The sequence below is a fragment of the Platichthys flesus genome, chromosome 22, assembly GCF_949316205.1.
Source record: "Platichthys flesus chromosome 22, fPlaFle2.1, whole genome shotgun sequence".
In the NCBI taxonomy this organism is placed as follows: Eukaryota; Metazoa; Chordata; class Actinopteri; order Pleuronectiformes; family Pleuronectidae; genus Platichthys; species Platichthys flesus.
The window spans coordinates 14,960,855-14,982,580 of NC_084966.1; the positions used below are offsets into that span (position 1 = coordinate 14,960,855).

At 41.8% G+C, this 21,726-nt stretch overlaps 4 protein-coding genes across 6 annotated transcripts in view; 3 read left to right on the plus strand and 1 right to left on the minus strand.

The window, feature by feature from the left end:
- LOC133933462 (histone H4-like) overlaps positions 1 to 19,496 on the plus strand; it is a 556,161-nt gene extending 536,665 nt beyond the window's left edge. Inside the window, exons 1-2 of one of the 3 annotated variants that reach the window (XM_062380584.1) lie at positions 17,237 to 17,245; positions 19,168 to 19,496. In XM_062380584.1, the coding sequence (XP_062236568.1) occupies positions 17,237 to 17,245; positions 19,168 to 19,479 (321 nt within the window). In that variant the 3' untranslated portion in view covers positions 19,480 to 19,496. Of the gene's footprint in view, positions 1 to 17,236; positions 17,246 to 18,329; positions 18,342 to 19,167 lie in introns of those variants that run through there. The other 2 variants (XM_062380583.1, XM_062380582.1) reach the window with 2 other exon arrangements.
- The window catches only part of LOC133933464 (histone H4-like), a 408,656-nt gene that overhangs the window by 41,832 nt on the left and 345,098 nt on the right, over positions 1 to 21,726 (minus strand). Inside the window, exon 4 of the mRNA XM_062380586.1 lies at positions 10,904 to 11,239. Within this exon, the coding sequence (XP_062236570.1) occupies positions 10,904 to 11,239 (336 nt within the window). The remainder of the gene's footprint in view (positions 1 to 10,903; positions 11,240 to 21,726) is intronic.
- On the plus strand, positions 8,500 to 9,057 carry LOC133933554 (histone H2B-like). The gene has a single exon (XM_062380688.1). It carries the CDS (start codon positions 8,500 to 8,502, stop codon positions 8,872 to 8,874), a length of 375 nt encoding a protein of 124 aa, XP_062236672.1. The 3' UTR covers positions 8,875 to 9,057.
- LOC133933519 (histone H2A-like) lies at positions 11,533 to 11,919 on the plus strand. Its single transcript, XM_062380649.1, has one exon. It carries the CDS (start codon positions 11,533 to 11,535, stop codon positions 11,917 to 11,919), a length of 387 nt encoding a protein of 128 aa, XP_062236633.1.

Below are 21,726 nucleotides of genomic sequence, written 5' to 3' on the forward strand. Positions count from 1 at the left end.
ATGTGACCAGTTGTCTGCGTCTACTTTGAAGTATCCTGAAATGATCGATTCCACAGTTAAAATGTCTGACTTTACTTTGAAAAATTTAAAACAGTGTAAATGTTTGAATTTACTTTGAAAAGTCTCCAAATATGTTCAGTAACAGTCTTTGATATTCAGTATGTAGTTAGTCAGTGAGGTCTTGAACACAGGCATATCAGTCTCTCTCTGAACTTATTGATGTGACGACCCGTTCCACCCTCACCTGGACACTAGGTGTCTCTGTTCTTTCTTCCCCAGAACTGTAGGGGGAGTGGAAATCAGCGACAATCAGAGCACATCTCGGCCAGGTGTGCTCTTCCCTTTAAAAGACTGGCCAGATTCGTCTCGCGCGCTTTCTCTCTCGCTCTTCCTACGGCAAGAGGTTGACTCTCCCGGACGCCGGGAGAGTCAACCTCAACCTCTGTTTTGTTTTTGGAGACTTTGGTTGTTGCTTATAATTTATTCTGTTAAATAAATATCCTGAAATAGTAACAGTTCACCCGTGTCGTCTCCCTCATTGTCACAGTCGTGAGCCGGGCTGTGACATTCATCTTTACAGATTTACTTCTATTTCTGACACTCACTTCACATTTCATTAGGGGCTACTTAATACTAAAATATTATATACAAAATTATGCACACATAATTATAAGAATAAGATAAGTATGAAGAAAAGTAACGGCATTGCCTATGGATGGTGTCTTACATCATGGTGTGAGACGGGCTTCATGGTTTAATCTTTACCTTCTTTTTCGGCCAAGGCAAAACACCCACTCTCTCTTCTCCTCTGATTGTATAAATATTTCAGCTTTGCAACCGGTACATTTGGTATAGGCATAGAAATGGCCCTGCTGAGAAATCAAAGGAATCTTAGACATAATAGCAATCAATGACACTGTGACATTAAAGCAAACCGACAACAAAATGGAATAACCTGACTAATTGAACTCCTTTGTAGTTTACAAGTTTTTTCTCAAATTGATTTAATTCGTTTGAAGGAGTTCCCATTTACTTAAATTGTACTGGATTCGGCTACAATGCTTTTTACACCTGAAACTCCAAATGGGATTTATATTTGACTGTTTTTATTCCAGAAAACTACAAAATGTATTTATAATTTTATTTTCTAAGTATTGTAACTGCATTTACACAAGCTTAAACGATACACAAAGGTAACCTTTAAAACGACGTCTTTATGCAAAATATTATTAGGCTGTGTCACCAATCAAGAGGAGGATGTGGTCGAGTACCAACGTGGCGGACGGGACAAGATTCCTCAAGCTAAAATTCAATAATCAGGTCCAATCACTGCCTTACTCAGCCAGATTTAATACTGCGCTGGGTGCGGAATACTTTAGAGAAATTCACGTCAAGCAAATAAGAGTTTGTAGGATGTGTGTACAGCCGGGACATATACTAAGGGAATGCCCTTAACAATACTAAATGCAGCCTGTGTTTACAGTTTTTCTCCATTGCTTTGGCTCATTTCACGAAACAGAAATGACATTCTCAAAACAACACGTGCAAACCTCCAAACAACTGGGCACTTGTTCACAACAGATTGGAATATCTCATTCCTCATCCTTGCAATGACAAGTACAATTTCCAACAGCTTGCACAAATTTCAAATGATTTAGCACACCTTTGCAAACGGTTAGGTACAATTGCCTTCAGTTAGCCCAATTACCAATTGAACATATATTGCTGGTCAAAACTGACTGTCGCTTCTCAGTCAAGTGGTTGTTCTCTGCAGAACATGTTGGCATAATGTCCTTGTGTACATCATCACCTGCACAATAGTTAACTCCACTGTCAAAATCGTACAGGCACATAATACCATGAAAAACATCATGGTATATACTGTAATAAGGATCTCTTTGATCATCGGCTTAATTTTCAGGTGCAACTAGAACTTGAGTAATTGTTAGGATTTCAATATTTTACCTATATTCTCTGTCTGACTCAACTCTAAATGAATAAAGATAGAAGCAGTTTGAGCCAGATATAATGTTTTCTATACAAATGATTAATAAATAACCTTTTCCTTCCTAGTGTGTAATCTTGAAATTAGAATGTGTGAGCGTCACAGTTCTGTTTCGTTGTTTTGGTTAAATTGTTTTGAATGTCTGTACAAACAGAATATTGTTTTGATATAGCAAGAACACAATCATCTCTTCTCCAATTGTCAACACCATTGGCCCACATGCCATCAGCTGTGTCAAGGCCTTGGGAGTGGCTCCTTGTCACTTCCGTAGTCCAATACCAAGAGGATGGCCTACGCCTGCGCACTTTCGAGGAGGAAGAACCAAGATCTACTGTAATGAAATAGACAGGCGCCGGCTGTTTGATGCGTTCTGATGGGTCTCTTGTTCTGATGCGACTTGTTGGATGCCCATTGCTTTGCTGATTGATACCTCTCATTGCTTTCTAAATAAATACTTGATTGAACAAACGGAGTTCGGCTCATCTTCTCATATTTAGGATAAACCAACACGCCTGACAATTTGGTGACCCCGACGTGATCCTAAGAACATTTTTTGACAGACCTGATCCTGAGAAGGAATCTTTTGACCAGAAAGACCGCAGACCTCAAGGTCTAGGCTGCTCCGATCGATCCTCCGCATTCTCACAAGAGCTCTAAATCACAAGGTAGGCAGAAACCTGTTAAAGCAAATTCTGTATTAGTTAGATAGTCATTGTTATAGGTGTGAGAGTGCGGTGGAGAGATCGGTGGTAAGAGATAAATAAGTTCTGTGTTTTTTGAGATGCAATGAAATGAGATAAAGAAATGAAATGAAATGGGATAAAGAAATGAAATGAGATAAAGACATGAAATGAAATGGGATAAAGAAATGAAATGAGATAGAGACATAAAATGAAATGAGATAAAGAAATGAGAGGAAGGGGAAATGAGATAAAGAAACCAAGAGAAGGATTTGAGGTTTTTCAGCTTGGCGCAAAAGATTTCCAAATTTGACGATTCAAACAATTGTTTGCAAATACAACAAACTGCAACCTGAGTTAGTCAGGGGGTTTTGGAGGAAGCGGTTTTTGCCTGCACCGGCGAGTGAGGGACAAAACTGCCAAATACCCTGTTGTTGAATCGGGTCCTAATAGATAGAAGATTCAGTGACGACGATTGCAGTGGGATCTGGAGACGGAGTGGTGTTCCGACGGGGACAGGTGCTTAACGGGCCAGATACCCTGTTGAATCGATCCTGAAGCAATGATAATAAGGGTCTGCGAAAATATTGTGTACTGGGAAGTCAGCTCTGTTATGACGAGACCAGATGCTTCACTGCAACCAGTCACAAAGCTTTGGAGCGGCCCTTGAATTCAGAATATAACGGCTGTGAAAATATTGTAGTTCTGACCGTGGCATCAGTTTCGACGGATCTGAAGCTTAACAACCCAGAGTGCAACTTTGAACTCTCAGCTGGAAGTCGCAGCCTGGACGGACGAACGTCAAATCCAGACTCTACGAGAGATAAGTATCGACCTTCAGTCACGTGCTGATATTGCCCTTGAACAGTTGCACCAGTGCAGAGCTTCTTTCGCAGAGAACGAGGAGAGTAGAGACCAACTGAGACGGGATGTGATGAACGGCAAACGCCAGCCCAACCAAACTCAGGACGCAGCAGAAAGCCACAGGAGAGAGAGCATGGAGCTGCAACGCAACCTCAGTGAGGTCAGCAAAGAGCGGGACACTCTCAGCCAATCAAACACCCAACTGAGAGAAAGTTTGAGAAATTGCAGAGACAGAAAGACTCAGTATGAAGCGACAGTGTGAGGAGGAGGTGGCTGAGCTAAGCAACAACCTCAGAGAAGTGGAAAAATCACGACTGGAAGTTCGGAGAGAACTCAAAGAGCTGCAGACTCGTCGGTCAGGGGAAGAGCCCCTTAATCAGATGGCTGCCGTGTCAGGATTACATTTGGAAATAGCAGGCGCAGTAGTGCAGGCTAGGAACATCGAAAGAGACAATCAAACCATAGGTTACAACGATAATCGATGCCATCGGTGCGGCCAATCTGACCATTGGATCCGAGATTGCCCTAATATGGGACAAAGACGATCAACACCTAACCCTAACCTTAACCCCTACAGAGGGCAAGGCCCCCATCGCGGAGGACCCCCAGGACGAGGCCGAGGAAGAGGCATGCCCCCCGCACCCACACCAGATGTGGCCAATGAAGTTGCCCAGTGTCCACAGAAGGTCACCTTCGAATCAAAACCCATCAACATGGCCCACATAAGTCTGAGGCCCTCTCCCAAGAAGAGATCAAACTCAGAGAAGATCTCCAATCCAAACTAGCCCAGATATTTCTCAAACAGGCCCCTGGACCCACACATATCAGTAGGAAACGGACTCAGAAGAACATAGAAATACTCTGGTGGCATCAACACATGACAACTCTGGCAGAGAACTTAGTACACAAATATGATACATGCAATTCACACAACACTTAAAAGACCATACAAATGCCCATGGACCGTTTCCCTGTTTCTGATGCGCCATTCAAAGTGCTGACCACCAAGTACAGGGCAATTTAGAATAGGAGTTTGATTCACCCTCAATGTAACTATTGTAAGACTCTTGAGACCTAAAATAAATATGTTTCGCCACTTAAAGAGGAATAAATCTGAATCCAACTCAAGGATCAGAGGTCTAAAACACTTTAACTCATAACGTGTTTCATCTTAAATGAAAAGCACAAACCATAATACAAGCACTTTGTTTACACTTTATTGAATGCCATATCTATAATTATATTGTAATTTTGTTGCAACACTTTAAACTCTTAATTTCAGGGAAGAAGGTTTTTAGTTTTTGGTTTCACCAATTATCTTAACATCCAATGCTCTTAATTTGAAAGGTGTTGTTAAGCTCTACTTATGTTTTTATTATTTTATCATGAAAGAAAAGTGTGTCAGAGTGAGTTTTATTTAATCTGTTTCAGCTGTCGACTCTGAAACGGTTTGTTGAATCTCATTTCTAACACATTTTTCCTGTGTATGTGATTCCTGTGTTACCACAGGGCAATTTGAAGTCAAAGCTTCTGAATTATCATGTATAGAAGCAGTCAGATGATTTTTGGAGAATGGTTTGAACACAAATACTCAAACGCTGTCATATCTGCTGCTTATTGAAATTTAGCTTGTTGATCATTTAATATTTCATAAAATGCCAACGATTTTTGTCACTCTTCTGCCACTTTTTGAATCTTTATTTTTTAATGTCCACTTATTAGGCTACTACTCCTCAAAATCTTAAAGAAATTGTTGACCTCAAAAGAAGGGTCTACTTGTATGTCTTGTTTTGATTGCTTGTTTATTTTCCTTTGCAAATATATGTTTATATAATCAACTTTAAACTCAGTTACGCACTGCAGCATATTAATCACTTTTCTGTTTGTTTCCTTTCAATCTATGGGATCTGGGCTCCATGTCTCCACAACCCACTCCCATCCGGTGACAGCTGCACCTCTTGCAACCTGACAAACGGAAAGTATTAATTCCACAAAAGGATCTCAACAAGGCTAAAATCCAAGATCATTGACTCTTAAACTGATGTCCGAACAGCACTGGATGGGATGGTGGTTAGGGGTACATGGATGACCCCAGTAAGTTGTTCACACAATGAAAATGGTGTGAAAAGAGGGATTGTTAGGAATTTAAATTCTATATGGTATTTGGGTCTGACTGAAACTTTTTGCAACTAAAGGGGGGGGGGAAGCATGATCAGTTTGAACCATATATAAGGCCTTTATTCAAATGATTTATAAATAACCCTTGCTGCATATTGTTAATAATGAATCTTATAATTGTTAAACCATTATTCCCTTAGAGTCATTCACAAATATATTTCAAGCAGCTGTCTGATAAAGTTCTGGAGGACGGACAGAGTGACTTTGTTGACATTGTTTTGTCTCGTTGTTTTGGTTTCGAGGACCCTAATGTTTACATCAACAGGACATTGTTTGAATATAGCAGGAACATCATATTCCTTTCTCCAATGGCCCACATGGCATCAGCTGTGTCAAGGCCTTTCATGAAGAGACCATTTTGCTTAGCAACTATCAGAGTAGTAGACGCGTCATAGAGAGCGGCTTCTTGTCACTTCCTGGATTTCTGTGCCAAGAGGCGTGGACATGCCTGTGCACCAACAAAGGAGAACCAAATTGATTTGCGGTGACTCCCCTTCAATCTTTCATAACCAATCATATTAAATCTACTGTTATAACTATATCAAACCCCTTTTGTTCGGGGCCATTATTAACTACCTATTGCTAACTTAATTAGCCTAGGCTGTGATAATTGTCCATAGCTATGTTGTTAAACTTTTATTGCATCTCAATAAATATTTAAATTGGACCAGTCCGGCTCTTCTCTTATTTAGGATAAACCAACACGCCTGGTGAACTGTTATATATATATACACATATGTGTGTGTATATATACTGTAGTAATACCAGGCAGCCAACAGATGGAGCTGCTCTCCAGATATGTCAACTGGAACAACGTCCACTACCAGTTGAACTCTCCTACATGTCCTGTCAGAAGCTTTGTTTTCCAGTAGCTCAGCTTCTCCTGTTTTATTGCAGATTCTGATCTGTTCTGAGTTTTGAAAATGAGCTCTGTAGCTGCATCAACTTGATCAGTTGAACACTAAGTTAAATATCAGAGTGTAATTAAAAAGGACCAGGGACAGAGCTGTTTGATTAGGTGCTGCACCTCACCAGTTTGTTGCTTTGAACGGATGTTGAGGCGTAGGTGAAAATGAGTCACCCCCTGTAACAGCATAACTATAAAATATCTATAACAACAATCTGACCACAAATTAAGGAAGTGAAGTTGACATTACTCATTCCATCTTTCAGTCAAGCACGTGGGGAGAGTGGTGAGACAAGAAAAAAGAAATGTTGGCCAAGTTCAATAAATTCATCATGTTACTTACATTATCTGACTTGTATTTTAATTCAAATAGGTTAACAAACAGACATTAACATGAATACACAGACACACAGACACTCACACACATATCCACACGCACACATAAATATATATACACAGACACACAGCCATTAAGTGCATATCTAAATTCACATATCTTCATTTGCTGCTATGAAGAACACACGAGTGGTCCTCTACGTGCACACCACAGCGTGCGTTAGACACTGACGTTCCCTCGTACCTCAGGAGTTTGGTAACGGCCTTACACTGAAGCCTTCTGGACCCTGACTGACTGACCTATTGACCTACTCACTGGTTAATGGACACACTGTTGCAATACACTCAAATAAAACACAGCACTTGATTGGTTGTGCAATGAGAAGTTACCAGAGAGAAACTTTGTACTATACCTGTGTCCACTGTTCTTCAACAAAGTCCCTTACCAGATTGTTCATGGTAACGCTCCTCACGTATCACTGTGTTGCTCTGAGCGAGTAAGTGGGGCCCCAGGGCCTATGTATGTGTGTGTGCTGTCTGGGATTGCAGCGCCTGCACTTTGAAAGACAACATGTTATTATGAAAGTCTATCAGAGTGATGTTGGCGACTTTTCACCGGCTGAAATCTCCCTGTACTCTATTAAACAGGTCGTGACGTTGAAGCTAATTGGACTATACTATTCAGAGGCAGCAGGCAGGACGACGTTTCTATAGCATGTGTCTAATTTAATCAATTAAAAATAATGACGATTATAATAAACACGTGCCAAATTTATCACAATCATCTTTTTCCCTTCTTTTCTTTGGCAGGGCGGTTCCCCAGTGGCCAGCTACACCTGTATATGTTCCACGCACAAAGGAGCCGATACCGGTTCTGCTGATGGGTTGATGCTCTTCTACGGCACACAACAAACCTTCTTGCTCCTGCACGTTTGGATGTTCTATCCTGGAGGAGCTAGATTATCTCTGCTACCTGAAAGGACTTCAGGCACCGCCTCATGCTACAGGTAGTGACACGGACACTAGCAGAGCACGAAACTTCAGAAGATTCAGTCGGGAAGGATGAGGAGAGAGCAAATGTCAATGGCCAGCACGTATAAAACTGTTCCCTTTCTGTTGTGGTCTTGCTTTTACTTCTTTATTGCATTTGTTGTCACTTTCATTTGCACCAAAACCAGTGAAATGAATCGTCCCTTATCATTTAGAGCTGTGCATTTATCAGGTTGCTTTGGTTTAGATTGTTTTTAATGATACTTATGTGATACAAACATAAATCCTAATAAGTTTCGGGGACATCTTACATTTCTTAACACCCCAAATGTTCCAGTTGAGCTGAACAGTTCAGCCTCTGTCGGCAGCAGAATAATGGACTCATGAACATGGAGACACTCCCCCGTGCTGTTACACTGGCGCTCAACATTCAGCCAATGAGAGAGAAGGAACGGCACACAATGATTTACATGTGATATGTTCGAATACAGCCTGGCCACCAACGTCTGAATTCATTTGAACGAAAAAATCTCGTGACAATGCCTGAAATAGCGAAGCCAGCGCCCAAGAAGGGCTCCAAGAAAGCGGTGGCGAAGGCCCCCGGTAAGGGCGGAAAGAAGAGGAGAAAGTCCAGGAAGGAGAGCTACGCCATCTACGTGTACAAGGTGCTGAAGCAGGTCCACCCCGACACTGGGATCTCCTCCAAGGCCATGGGCATCATGAACTCCTTCGTGAGCGACATCTTCGAGCGCATCGCCGGTGAGGCCTCTCGTCTGGCTCACTACAACAAGCGCTCCACCATCACCTCCAGGGAGATTCAGACCGCCGTCCGCCTGCTGCTGCCCGGGGAGCTGGCTAAACACGCCGTGTCTGAGGGCACCAAGGCCGTGACCAAGTACACCAGCTCCAAGTAAACCACTCTGCGGAGACCTCAAACCAACGGCTCTTTTAAGAGCCACACACTGTCTCTATGGAGACAAACTGTCCTGACTTTAATGACATGTTCATCAATATTTAAACAGCAACTTTTAACTAATAATGGAGCATGGTTTAATCAAATTGAAAAGGATTATCATGATGAATACATTGTTAACATCCTGCATAGTCACTACAATTTAAAAATATTAATTTTTAAATCTAATAGTGGTTTCTATCAGTGATTCGCGATATTTTTGAGGAGGTGTTCTACCCCCTGGTGGTTAGAATGGTATGAATATATATATATATATATATCAGGCTATCTTCCATAGCTAGGTGGAAATCATTTTGGGTGGTGGAATGCAAAATGGTCAGAGGAATAAATTCTTCAAAGTTGTTTACAGTATTATTAAGCTTGACAAATATACCTTGTTTGTTTACTACTCTGAGAATAGATAATATACAGAATATGTTAATATGCTAATCTTTCAGTAAGCATCATTGGATACTGAACAGTTTGAAAAGCACCTCATGTATGTGTGAAAGTGTTGTTGATTTCAAACTGTCATTCTGCTGGATTCTGTTTTACTAAATTCATCTGGTCTCTAATGCAGATATGGACCTTAGGAAAAATGGTCATGGTTTTGTGGTTGCATCCTTAACCTGCTTTTTTCATCCCCCGCCACCTGTAGCTGTCCGTCCACAACGATGAGTTATCGCAGTGAGCATGGGAATTACAAAAATAAAGTATTTTTGAATGGTTTAAATTACCTGTTTACATGCTACGATTTACCCACAGCAAACTATACAAACACTCTCACATACTGCACACTTGTGTGGATTCTGAATACACAGTATGTCTGTTGACACTAAGGCCTATATTAGTAATATGAATGTCTTATTGCCTATTCAAGTCGGAGAAGACTAAGAGTAACGTATGGACAGGTTGACAGGGATCTCTCACTCACGAGACAAATAGTTTTCAAAAACATTTGTCATGTTTTAATTATTATTTTACTTACATAAACAGATATCCTATTGTTAATGTGAATAACCAAAGATGGTATTTTCTAAATCAGACAGCAGAGACATTGCAAATTCCAGCAAGGCTATACATACTCATCAATACAAATAAATGATACAACCTGTTGAATTTTTGTATTAAACGAGAGAAATGTGCCTCAATATTAATTTGACCATTCCTTCAAGACTCAAGATTTTTATTATCAAATGCAAAACAATAACATTAAGCAGTCACTGGCTATCTTCTAGTAATGTTCAGTAATTACAACCCCCCCCCCCAAAAAAAAAATGTTATAAAAAATAATAACATAGAATATCTAAATTTAAAATAGATAATATATATATATAGCTGAAGAGAAAATCAAACAAGAAGTGAATATTTAGTCAAATTGACTATTTCAACATGGATATGAAATGAAGTCCTAATTATAGAAGGACTCTCCAGCATCCACAGCATTTATTTCATTGCATCTCTAACGATGATTCCATTTAACAGGTGAAGTGAAAGCAGCGATATTAATATTAGATTAAAAGCAGGCCAGGTCTTACTTTGCATAATTTTCTACGTGTATTCTTTGCAGAGCTAATAATGTAACATATGTGTCACTGTGAACTATTTATGTAGTATTATGAAATAGTAACAACCGTTTGCTGTTAGTTAATGTTATAAAACTATACTGCAGTTAAATGTTTAAACTTGTGTAAATGCTCCTTGTGCTGTACTATGTTTACTTTACAGAAAGTGGTTTATTTAATGCTTTAATGGTATTGATATTTACTTTAATCTCTGCAGTCAATTATTTAGTGTATTATATGTATTAACAGTCTTGCACAAGCAGGGCAACAAAGGTCTTTTGTCTTGAGTACAGTGAAGTGGCTCTTAAAAGAGCCGTTGTTATGGTCAGTGGAGCAGCAGCAGTTTAAGCTCTCTCTCCGCGGATGCGGCGGGCCAGCTGGATGTCCTTGGGCATGATGGTAACCCTCTTGGCGTGGATGGCGCACAGGTTGGTGTCCTCAAACAGGCCGACCAGGTAGGCCTCGCTGGCCTCCTGCAGAGCCATGACAGCGGAGCTCTGGAAGCGCAGGTCGGTCTTGAAGTCCTGAGCGATTTCTCTCACCAGGCGCTGGAAGGGCAGCTTGCGGATCAGCAGCTCCGTCGATTTCTGGTAGCGACGGATCTCTCTCAGAGCCACGGTACCGGGCCTGTAACGGTGAGGCTTCTTCACGCCGCCGGTGGCCGGGGCGCTCTTACGCGCAGCCTTGGTGGCCAGCTGCTTCCTGGGGGCTTTGCCTCCGGTGGATTTACGGGCGGTCTGCTTGGTTCTTGCCATTTTGTTGCTTTTCTCTGCGATCGGGAGAAAGAGTGAAGCTGTAGAGAGACACTCTGCTTTTAAACTGCGGAGCCAGCCGGGAAATGGTGACGCTGCTTCAGATCGGTGATAGGCTCCTCCTCGGGTACTGTCTGCTTGTTCGACAAAAGTGTCGACCATCCCCCGCTGCTCTGCTAGAGGCTTCTATTCTGGTTGGTCTGGCATGAACCGTCCCGCGCGATCCGCGTATATATAGGGGAGTGATCATGCTTTCCACCGCAGTTTATTTTGACGTGTGTTAGGAAACAATCTACATCCATAATGTCAGGCAGAGGCAAAACCGGCGGAAAGGCCAGAGCGAAGGCAAAGACTCGCTCTTCCCGCGCTGGGCTCCAGTTCCCAGTCGGTCGTGTTCACAGACTGCTGCGTAAAGGCAACTACGCACATCGCGTTGGTGCCGGCGCCCCCGTCTACCTGGCGGCTGTGCTGGAGTACCTCACCGCTGAGATCCTGGAGCTGGCTGGAAACGCCGCCCGCGACAACAAGAAGAGCCGTATCATCCCCCGCCACCTGCAGCTGGCCGTCCGCAACGACGAGGAGCTCAACAAACTCCTGGGCGGAGTGACCATCGCTCAGGGCGGCGTGCTGCCCAACATCCAGGCTGTTCTTCTGCCCAAGAAGACCGAGAAGGCCCCCAAGTCCAAGTAAAGCAAAGTTGCTGGAAACCAACGACACAAAGGCTCTTTTAAGAGCCACACACTCACCTCTGAAGAACAAAACTCCTCATATCACCCATCAATTTAAAGCACACGCACAAGTCATTTTTAGATTATATTAGATTCAACTTTAATCTCATTGCACAGTAGAAGTGCTTATATATAACCAGAAGTGCAATGAAGGCAGTAAAAGTGCAGAGTAATGTGCAAATTTAAAAAAACGGAAAATGTGAAGTAAAATTTGTAAATACATAAGATATGTACAGTAATAAATATATATGGAATAGAGCAGTATTAAGAGGTATTCTATTATATAAGTGATGAATATACTATGAGCAAGATCAATAAATATGAATACACTATTGGTGGGATTATACAGTAGTAAACAAAAAAAATAAGTAGCAGTCTAGTGCAAATGTTTAATGGTTGGAGGACGGTGGGTGGCAGTCCAAGCCAGGGTGGAGGAGGGAAGTATAGTCACTGGAGGAGCTGTGTGTGGTGCGGGGCAGCTGCTTTTACTGTGGTGCAGAGTTTAGCAGGGTGACAGCCACAGGGATGAAGCTGTTCCTGGACCTGCTGGTCCGGGAACGGAGGACCCTGTAGCGTCTCCCAGAAGGGAGGTGGGCAAACAGTCTGTGGCTGGGGTGTGAGCTGCCCTTGACAATGCTGCGAGCCCCCGCAGACATCTCTTGCTCTGGACAGCCTCAATGGTGGGGAGTGAGGAACCAGTGATGTGTTGGGCAGTTTTCACCACCCTCTGCAGGCCACTAGCATTCAATATGTATTCATTGGTATGGTTCATTCTGTGTCAGATGTTTGTGTCATCTGGTGAGGAAACCATCACTCATATGGAAGTTTAAATATAAAAGATACACACTTCAAATTTCAGTACGTCTAAGGTTCATGGATCCATGGCATACATCTCTCATGATGGACGGTATGAATGCAAAAACAACACATACTGTCTTCCTAATGAAATAGAAACTAGTGTGGGTAGAACAGATTTAATGCAATTTGAACGCTCTTTACATTTGTCATTATGCAAATATAGGGTGAGAAGTAAAGAGAGCTATTGGTTAAACATCTTACAAACTCTCATAAGATAGTAATGTAGTCATAAACAATCACTCTGGTACCTTTGCTTAATCTGTAAAATCTGCTTTTAAAAGTTAGGTGCTGTGTGTCCGGTCACATGTGGGATTATAGACGTGTTTCACATGAGACAGGTTTTCATTCAAAACATTGACCAGGTCCTCTGTTGTATTAAAGTGCCCCAGTACACATAACAGTTATCCAGCATTCAGAACACCAGGACCATTGAAGTGGAGCAGCTAAATGGAACTCAGCCATCATTATTATTATTGTATACATTTTCTCCTGTGATTCTTCTGGTGTGACAGTGCATGGAGCTCTGTCACCATCTGAATGGTTTGGATTCCTCAATAAGAGTGTTGAGCACTGAAGTTTACTCTTTTTCCCCAGAGGAGCAGGACTCTGGATCAGTTCAACCAAGACCTCCACTTGTTTGCTGAGCTTTCGACGACTTCTCAGAGTCTTCTTCAGTGAACTCAAATAGCTGTGGCCTCATCAGGTGAGCGAAGGTTGTAATGTTGGTCTTGAGATAGTATATTTTAATTATAAGCTGAAACATTTACTTGGTGTTTAAATCACAAAGCTGAGCAAAACATCACCTGGAAAAACTCTCTACTCCCTGTTAGTAAATGTAACTTTGTGACTTTCCCTCTGTTGGTGTTGCAGTGTCTGATGACAGTTCACCAATACTTTAGTTTAATGACAGACACTGATCAAGTTGATGCAGCTACAGAGCTCATTTCTATGACTCAAACAAGTAGCTGCAATAAAGCAGGAGAAGCTGAGCTACTGGAAAACAAAGCTTCGGAACAGAACATGGAAGAGAGTTATTCTGGTAGTGGACTTTACTCAGGTTCACATCATTTGGAGAGCAGCTCCATCTGTTGGCTGCCTGAGGTTACTACAGCACAGTATGGTTACATGATGTGAGGCTGGAATTGTCATTTTTCTAAGCAGCTGTCACTTTTCTATTTAGCAAGGAAAGACACGAGGTAAAACGATAAATATAACAACTAAGGCAGACTCTTTAAAAAGTATGGTATATAAAGTAATGGCGATATCGCTGAACATCCCTAGGCAACGTCTATGTCGCCAGGATCTGAAACAGACATGGAATTAATGGAAAAAGTAACACCAATAAGGAAAAGACAGAACACAGAGAGGCAAATGAGGATGAATAAGAAAAGTAAGAGTAAGAATAAAGATTGAAAACAAGAATACTAATAATGCAAACACTAATTTCATTAAATACCAGGGGGCTGAAAAACAAAATACATCAGATATATAGGATGGGTAATTATGACATATGTTAACAAGGAACACAGTGATTTGAAATCCAAATGAGAGAAGTGCAGAACGAATAGATGGGAGATGTGTATACAAACAATGGCGATGGGAACATGAGGGGAGCTGCTATATTAAGAAAAGGAGGAGTGAGAGTGATTGTGAAATATTTGTTTTATTATTGTTATTATTGATAATTATATGTAATATATATATTACCTAACACTGTTCAAATCAATTCAAAGATCATATCCTTAGATAATTTGATCCTATGATGCTGTCATGTCACATAGATAATTGGCTCCTTTGATACCATAGGCTATTTGATTATTTGACTTACTTATAAAGGAGCAACAGGTACAATTGACTAAATATGAAAGAACAGCACGTAAGATTGACTTACATATAAAAGAGATGAAATAACCTATTACCATCAGGGTAATTATAAGAAATATGTGTTTATTATTGTTATTGTTATTATTTATATAATATATATATATATATATATATATATATAGGAATTTATGTCGATATTTAGTGCTTTTTTCTAATACTAGACCCAGATAAGTGGGTCTAGTATCTAGTATCAACAATAATATATTTATATATATATATATTATCATTGAGTACTAGTTTATGTCAAAGAACTAGTTGAACAAATTACCAATTTATTGAAAAAATCAACCAAACAATCACAATATAAAACAGTATAACATAATACAAACACAATAAATGATGTATTCTCATAAAATAACTGTCCTTTCAATGTGTGTGTATATATTCAGTTCCCAGTGTAGTGTGTGCTTGAAGATTCACTGGTTCCGTTCTGGTCCGGGTCTTTATGTCTCTAAACTCAGTACTACCTGTCTACCTGACGGGCAGTACTGGGGTCTGATGTCTTCTGGATAAACGATCAGGTTCAATCTGGATCATACAGTTGGCCACACTGCATCCACGGTCTGGGTTCTGCTCGCCATCTCAGCATTCAGAATAACAGGATTGAGATTCTTCTGGTATTCATAAAAAAACAAAAAATCTACACAAAGTGCAGAATAATCAGTGTCTGTTTCCTAATTATATTTCTAATGTTTAAAAAGTATGGTATATGAAGTAATGACGATATTGCTGAACATCATGTTACATGATGCATGTGTGTGGGTAGGAGTAGGCTACTCCTTCACAGAGTTTAAAGCCATGTTTTATAATATTTGATGTTTTGATATTTACTAACTTCTTAATCTGAACATTGTAAGATGACATCTAATATTGCTCAATCTATCTAGACTCCCTGTAGTTAAGAACTCTGTCTCTACATATTTATGGACAGTGGTGATGAATGATGAGGAAACAGCTCTTTGTGGAAAGACGTGTGTGGCTCTTAAAAGAGCCTTTTACCAGGATGGACATGTTTCACAGTGAGGACAGATCACTTCTTCTTGGCTGCTGTCTTCTTCGCTTTGGGTTTGGCGACCTTCTTCGCGGGGGACTTCTTGGCAGCAGGCGCCTTTTTCACCACCTTCTTGGGGCTCTTCGTCACCTTCTTGGGAGTCTTCGCCACTTTCTTGGGGCTCTTCGCCATTTTCTTGGGGCTCTTGGTGGGCTTCTTGGCCGCTGCTGGTTTAGCCACCTTCTTCGGGGACTTTTTAGCGGCTGCTGGCTTCATGGCTCCCGCCGACTTGGGCTTTTTAGCCACTGCGGGTTTCTTGGCGGCGGGCTTCTTGGCTTTGGGAGCGGCCTTCTTCACTGCCTCTTTCTTGCTCATCTTGAACGAGCCGGTGGCCCCGGTTCCCTTGGTCTGGACCAGGGTCCCGCTGACAACCAGCTTCTTGATGGTGGTGTTGACGCGGGAATTGTTCTTCTCCACATCGTAGCCTCCGGCAGCCAGAGCCTTCTTGAGGGCGGACACGGACGCGCCACTGCGCTCCTTGGACGCGGACACGGCCTTCACGATGAGCTCACTGACGCTGGGGCCGGCGGTCTTCGGTTTCACGACCTTCTTCTTGGCCGCTTTAACCTTGGCGGCGGCTGGTGCTGGAGCTGGAGCGGCTTCTGCCATCTTTCTCTTTGCGTTTAGATCAACGACGAACTAACGGAGTGAGTTACAGGACTGATGAAGAGTCCTGATCGGGAGGCGGTACTTGGACACATCATGAGAACCGTGGAGACTCAATCGAGCCGTGGCTCCCGTGTACAGTGTGAACGCACAGACACTTGTGTTTTCTCTTCACTGATAAACGAGTAAAAACTCAGTGGGTGAGCGGTGCTTGAGGCTGACAGTGAGGAAGCAGGTAGCGGACTTATTTGTCTTCATGTTGAAGTCATGAAGAGCTCTGATGCTCTCTGCATTTGGCCGGTGGAGCCTCCGAACACGACCCGTTCACCGCGGTGAGCAGCGCTGCTCAGCGGCTTTTCCCACTAGTTTCTCTCCTAAAATGAGTTCAAAAGCACCACAGCTCCACCAAAACCCGTTTCCTAGCTGCTCCACATGTTTGTTCAGAGACACCGAGTGAAAACAAGCACCTGTTGAGGATCTCTTAGTAATAAAGTCAAGTAATTGTGCAGGCAGCAAACACACCGCTGATGGCCGAGGCTCCTGGTGAAGTTGAGCCAGACTTCCTATCAGAGCCGTGAATTTTTCATCCTGAGGAAGCTTGAGAGTCATTATAGAAGTAGGGCTACATTTCATATCCATGTTGAATTTGTCAATATTCACCTCAAGCAAGGATTAAATTAATATTGGGGCACATTTCTCTCATTTAACACCAAAAGTAAACAGGTTACATCATTTCATTTCCAGAAAATGTTTAAGCTGTAAATTAGTTTGAGAATTTCTCTACTTAGTAAATACAAACTTTTGCTCATCATAGTAACACTGGGATACATGTTTTTGTATATTATGATCATTATTATTTGTGTAAAATAATCATTTAAACATGACAAACGTTTCTGAAAAACGATTTGACCCGTGTGTGAGAACTCTCTGTTAACCTGTCAATATGTTACCTACTGGTCTAAAGATCAAGTCTTCTCAGACTTTTATAGCCAATAACACATTCATATTACAATTTAAGGCCTTAGTGTCAACAAACTCTGTGTTTATCCAGAATGTACACACGTGTGCAGTATGTGAAAGTGTTTGTGTACATTGTAGAATGTAAACATGTCATTTTAACCACTCAAACAGACTTTAATTACATATTACTTTATATAAAAACACTATTACACATAATGCTTTAAATGCTAACAATGATTTAAAAAAAAAAAAAAAAAACCTTCACTCAACCCCATCCAAGCCCATGGCATAACCAAAATAACAGTGTTGTTGTTGATCTCATCGTTTTAAATCATGAATCAAAGGTACGATAGCAAAGACAAATTTGAGAGATGGTCACTCTGCCCAGAAGTTTGTTGAGCTTGTTAAGACTGAAATCTTTACTATGCATGTGTGCGTGTCTGTGGAGATGGCTCTGAAAGTCAACTTTAAACAAAAGCAGTTTGTTAGACGGGGGTGGGGGTAGGGGCAGTTTGGGAAGAATATGTGGGAAATATGTAGCCCTGACACGGTGACTTTTAGTAACCTTTGCTGCTTAGTGTTAATGTGGAAGCTGGTTCAAATGTGTGTGCATCACATCGCTGTTCAAACTTGCAGCTGTCTAATAAGGCCTACTGTGAGAACTTTGAATCTGTGACATTCATTACGCTGTACTTTTGCTTGTTCTCATACTTAACTTTTTATATTAAAGCATACCTCCCTTAGCTTCCACACAGAGTTCGTGCAGCTGGCCCAGCTTCAGGAGGGCAGATAGGCAAGGCGTTGTTTTGTCTGGAGATGGTGCATGCTTACTGAAGACTCACAAGGCGTCATATTAGTAAATACTTGTTGAAATTAGACCAGACCGGCTCTTCTCATATTTGGGATAAACCAACATGTTGACAAGCTCCCCGTCGCTGTGGACGGCTACAGGTTACGGGGGATGAAAATACAATGTTAAGGATGCCCCCACAAAACCATGACCATTTTATTCAATGTCCATTTCTGCAAACAAAACCAGATGAATATAGTAAAACAGAATCCAGCAGAATGTCAGATTGTAATCAACAACACTTTCAAGCATTCATGAGGTGCTTTTAAAACTGGTCAGTATCCAATGATGCAAAATGAAAGGTGAACATAGTCACACTGTCAGCCCGGACTTATAATAAATGTCCATAACACTTTCAAAAACAGTTCCACATAAGCATCAAGTGCTTACACTGCTGGACACTGCACTAACACGTTTGGTTGGGGGTTGTGTTTTAGATTAAAAGCTATTTAAGTAGTTAACAAACACACAAACCATACTTGGTTACATACTTGGTCACTTAGGTTACAATTTTTATTCCAATAATGTTATGGAGGGTTTTAATAGCTGGGGTCCAAAGGACTCAAAGGATAAACTATTTCAATGTGAGGCTAACAGGAGGGCTAAGTGAGACATTGTGAGCTGAGTCTTTGTGTGACCATTGTTTTTCATTCAAGGCTGCTCAATATTCATACTTTGACTAAGTACTACCACAATCAGTCCTAATGATACTCTTATTTCTAACCAAGCCTTTTTCACCGGCACTATTCCTACTGGATGGAAACGTGCTACAGTCCTACTGCTACACAAAACTGAGAAAGTGTCAGACTTTAATATCTGCCGTCCTACATCCACACCTGTGGAGGCGCTAGCGCACCATAGACGTATTTATCAGCGGCCATGAGAATCCACAGAGGAGGAAGACGGCTGCCTCTGTCTTCTAATAGGTCCTCATTCTGGCTATGACTAGCTGTGTTTCCGCGTAGCAGTGCATTGACTAGATCTCATCTTACTGAAGAAAGATGTCTGGACGAGGAAAGGGAGGAAAGGGGCTCGGTAAAGGAGGCGCAAAGCGTCACCGCAAAGTTCTCCGTGACAACATCCAGGGCATTACCAAGCCCGCCATCCGCCGCCTGGCTCGCCGTGGCGGAGTGAAGCGTATCTCCGGTCTGATCTACGAGGAGACCCGCGGCGTGTTGAAGGTTTTCCTGGAGAACGTGATCCGCGATGCTGTCACCTACACCGAGCACGCCAAGAGGAAGACCGTCACCGCCATGGACGTGGTGTATGCTCTGAAGAGACAGGGCCGCACTCTCTACGGCTTCGGCGGATAAACTCACTTTCCAACAGCTCAACAAAACAACGGCTCTTTTAAGAGCCACACACCGAGTCAATGCGAGCTCACATCCTCTGCTCAACAACAAGTCGTTCTCTGAGTAGATGTCTTGCAATGTCAAGATTTCAAAGTTATTTAATATCAAAACATCAAATAACAATTACTAATCGTAGTTTCCTCTTTAATTTCTAAACGTAGAAGTGACCCGTAAAAACAGTTAATATTAAACTGTTATCTCTTCATACACATGTGTGTGTGTGTATATACTGTAGTAACACCAGGCAGCCAACAGATAGAACTGCTCTCCAGATATGTGAACTGGAACAACGTCCACTACCAGTTGAACTCTCCTACATGTCCTGTCAGAAGCTTTGTTTTCCAGTAGCTCAGCTTCTCCTGTTTTATTGCAGATTCTGATCTGTTCTGAGTTTTGAAAATGAGCTCTGTAGCTGCATCAACTTGATCAGTTGAACACTAAGTTAAATATCAGAGTGTAATTAAAAAGGACCAGGGACAGAGCTGTTTGTTTAGGTGCTGCACCTCACCAGTTTGTTGCGTTGAACGGATGTTGAGGCGTAGGTGAAAATGAGTCACCCCCTGTAACAGCATCACTATAAAATAAACAACAATCTGACCACAATTTAAGGAAGTGAAGTGGACATTACTCATTCCATCTTTCAGTCAAGCACGTGGGGAGGGTGGCGAGACAAGAAAAAAGAAATGTTGGCCAAGTTAAATAAATTCATCATGTTACTTACATTATCTGACTTGTATTTTAATTCAAATAGGTTAACAAACAGACATTAACATGAATACACAGACACTCACACACATATCCAAACGCACACATAAATATATACACACAGACACACAGCCATTAAGTGCATATCTAAATTCACATAGCTTCATTTGCTGCTATGAAGAACACACGAGTGGTCCTCTACGTGCACACCACAGCGTCCGTTAGACACTGACGTTCCCTCGTACCTCGGGAGTTTGGTAAGGGCCTTACACTGAAGCCTTCTGGACCCTCACTGACTGACCTATTGACTTACTCACTGGCTAATGGAGACATGATTGCAAAACACTCAAATAAAACACAGCACTTGATTGGATGTGTAATCAGATGTTGTGTCCACTGTTCTTCAACAAAGTCCCTTACCAGATTGTTCATGGTAACGCTCCTCACGTATCACTGTGTTGTTCTGAGCGAGTAAGTGGGGCCCCCAGGGCCTCTGTGAGTGTGTGCTGTCTGGGATTGCAGTGCCTGCACTTTGAAAGACAACGTGTTATTATGAAAGTCTATCAGAGTGATGTTGGCGACTTTTAACCGGCTGAAATCTCCCTGTACTCTATTAAACAGGTCGTGACGTTGAAGCTAATTGGACTATACTATTCAGAGGCAGCAGGCAGGACCACGTTTCTATAGAATTTGTCTAATTTAATAATTTACAAATAATGACGATTATAATAAACACGTGCCAAATTTATCACAATCATCTTTTTCCCTTCTTTTCTTTGGCAGGGCGGTTCCCCAGTGGCCAGCTACACCTGTATATTTTCCACGCACAAAGGAGACGATACCGGTTCTGCTGATGGGTTGATGCTCTTCTACGGCACACAACAAACCTTCTTGCTCCTGCACGTTTGGATGTTCTATCCTGGAGGAGCTAGATTATCTCTGCTACCTGAAAGTACTTCAGGCACCGCCTCATGCTACAGGTAGTGACACGGACACTAGCAGAGCACGAAACTTCAGAAGATTCAGTCGGGAAGGATGAGGAGAGAGCCAATGTCAATGGCCAGCACGTATAAAACTGTTCCCTTTCTGTTGTGGTCTTGCCTTTGCCTCTTTATTGCACTTATTGTCACTTTCATTTGCACCAAAACCGGTGAAATTCATTCACAATCACTTGGGCTTCCTAAATGGACAGGTCGATGAACCTGAAGTTGAACTGACTGTGTGTTTCACTGTGACCATTAGACCAAAAGTCACCAAAAGTCACCGTGTCAGGGCTACATATTTCCCACATATTCTATCATTTAGAGCTGTGCATTTATCAGGTTGCTTTGGTTTAGATTGTTTTTAATGATACTTATGTGATACTAACATAAATCCTAATAAGTTTCAGGGACATCTTAAAGTTCTCAACACCCCAAATGTTCCAGTTGAGCTGAACAGTTCAACCTCTGTCGGCAGCAGAATAATGGACTCATGAACATGGAGACACTCCCCCGTGCTGTT

Excerpts from the sequence above, each read along its gene's own strand:
- LOC133933554 (XM_062380688.1), top strand. The coding sequence starts at position 8,500 with ATGCCTGAAATAGCGAAGCCAGCGCCCAAGAAGGGCTCCAAGAAAGCG.
- LOC133933519 (XM_062380649.1), top strand. The coding sequence starts at position 11,533 with ATGTCAGGCAGAGGCAAAACCGGCGGAAAGGCCAGAGCGAAGGCAAAG.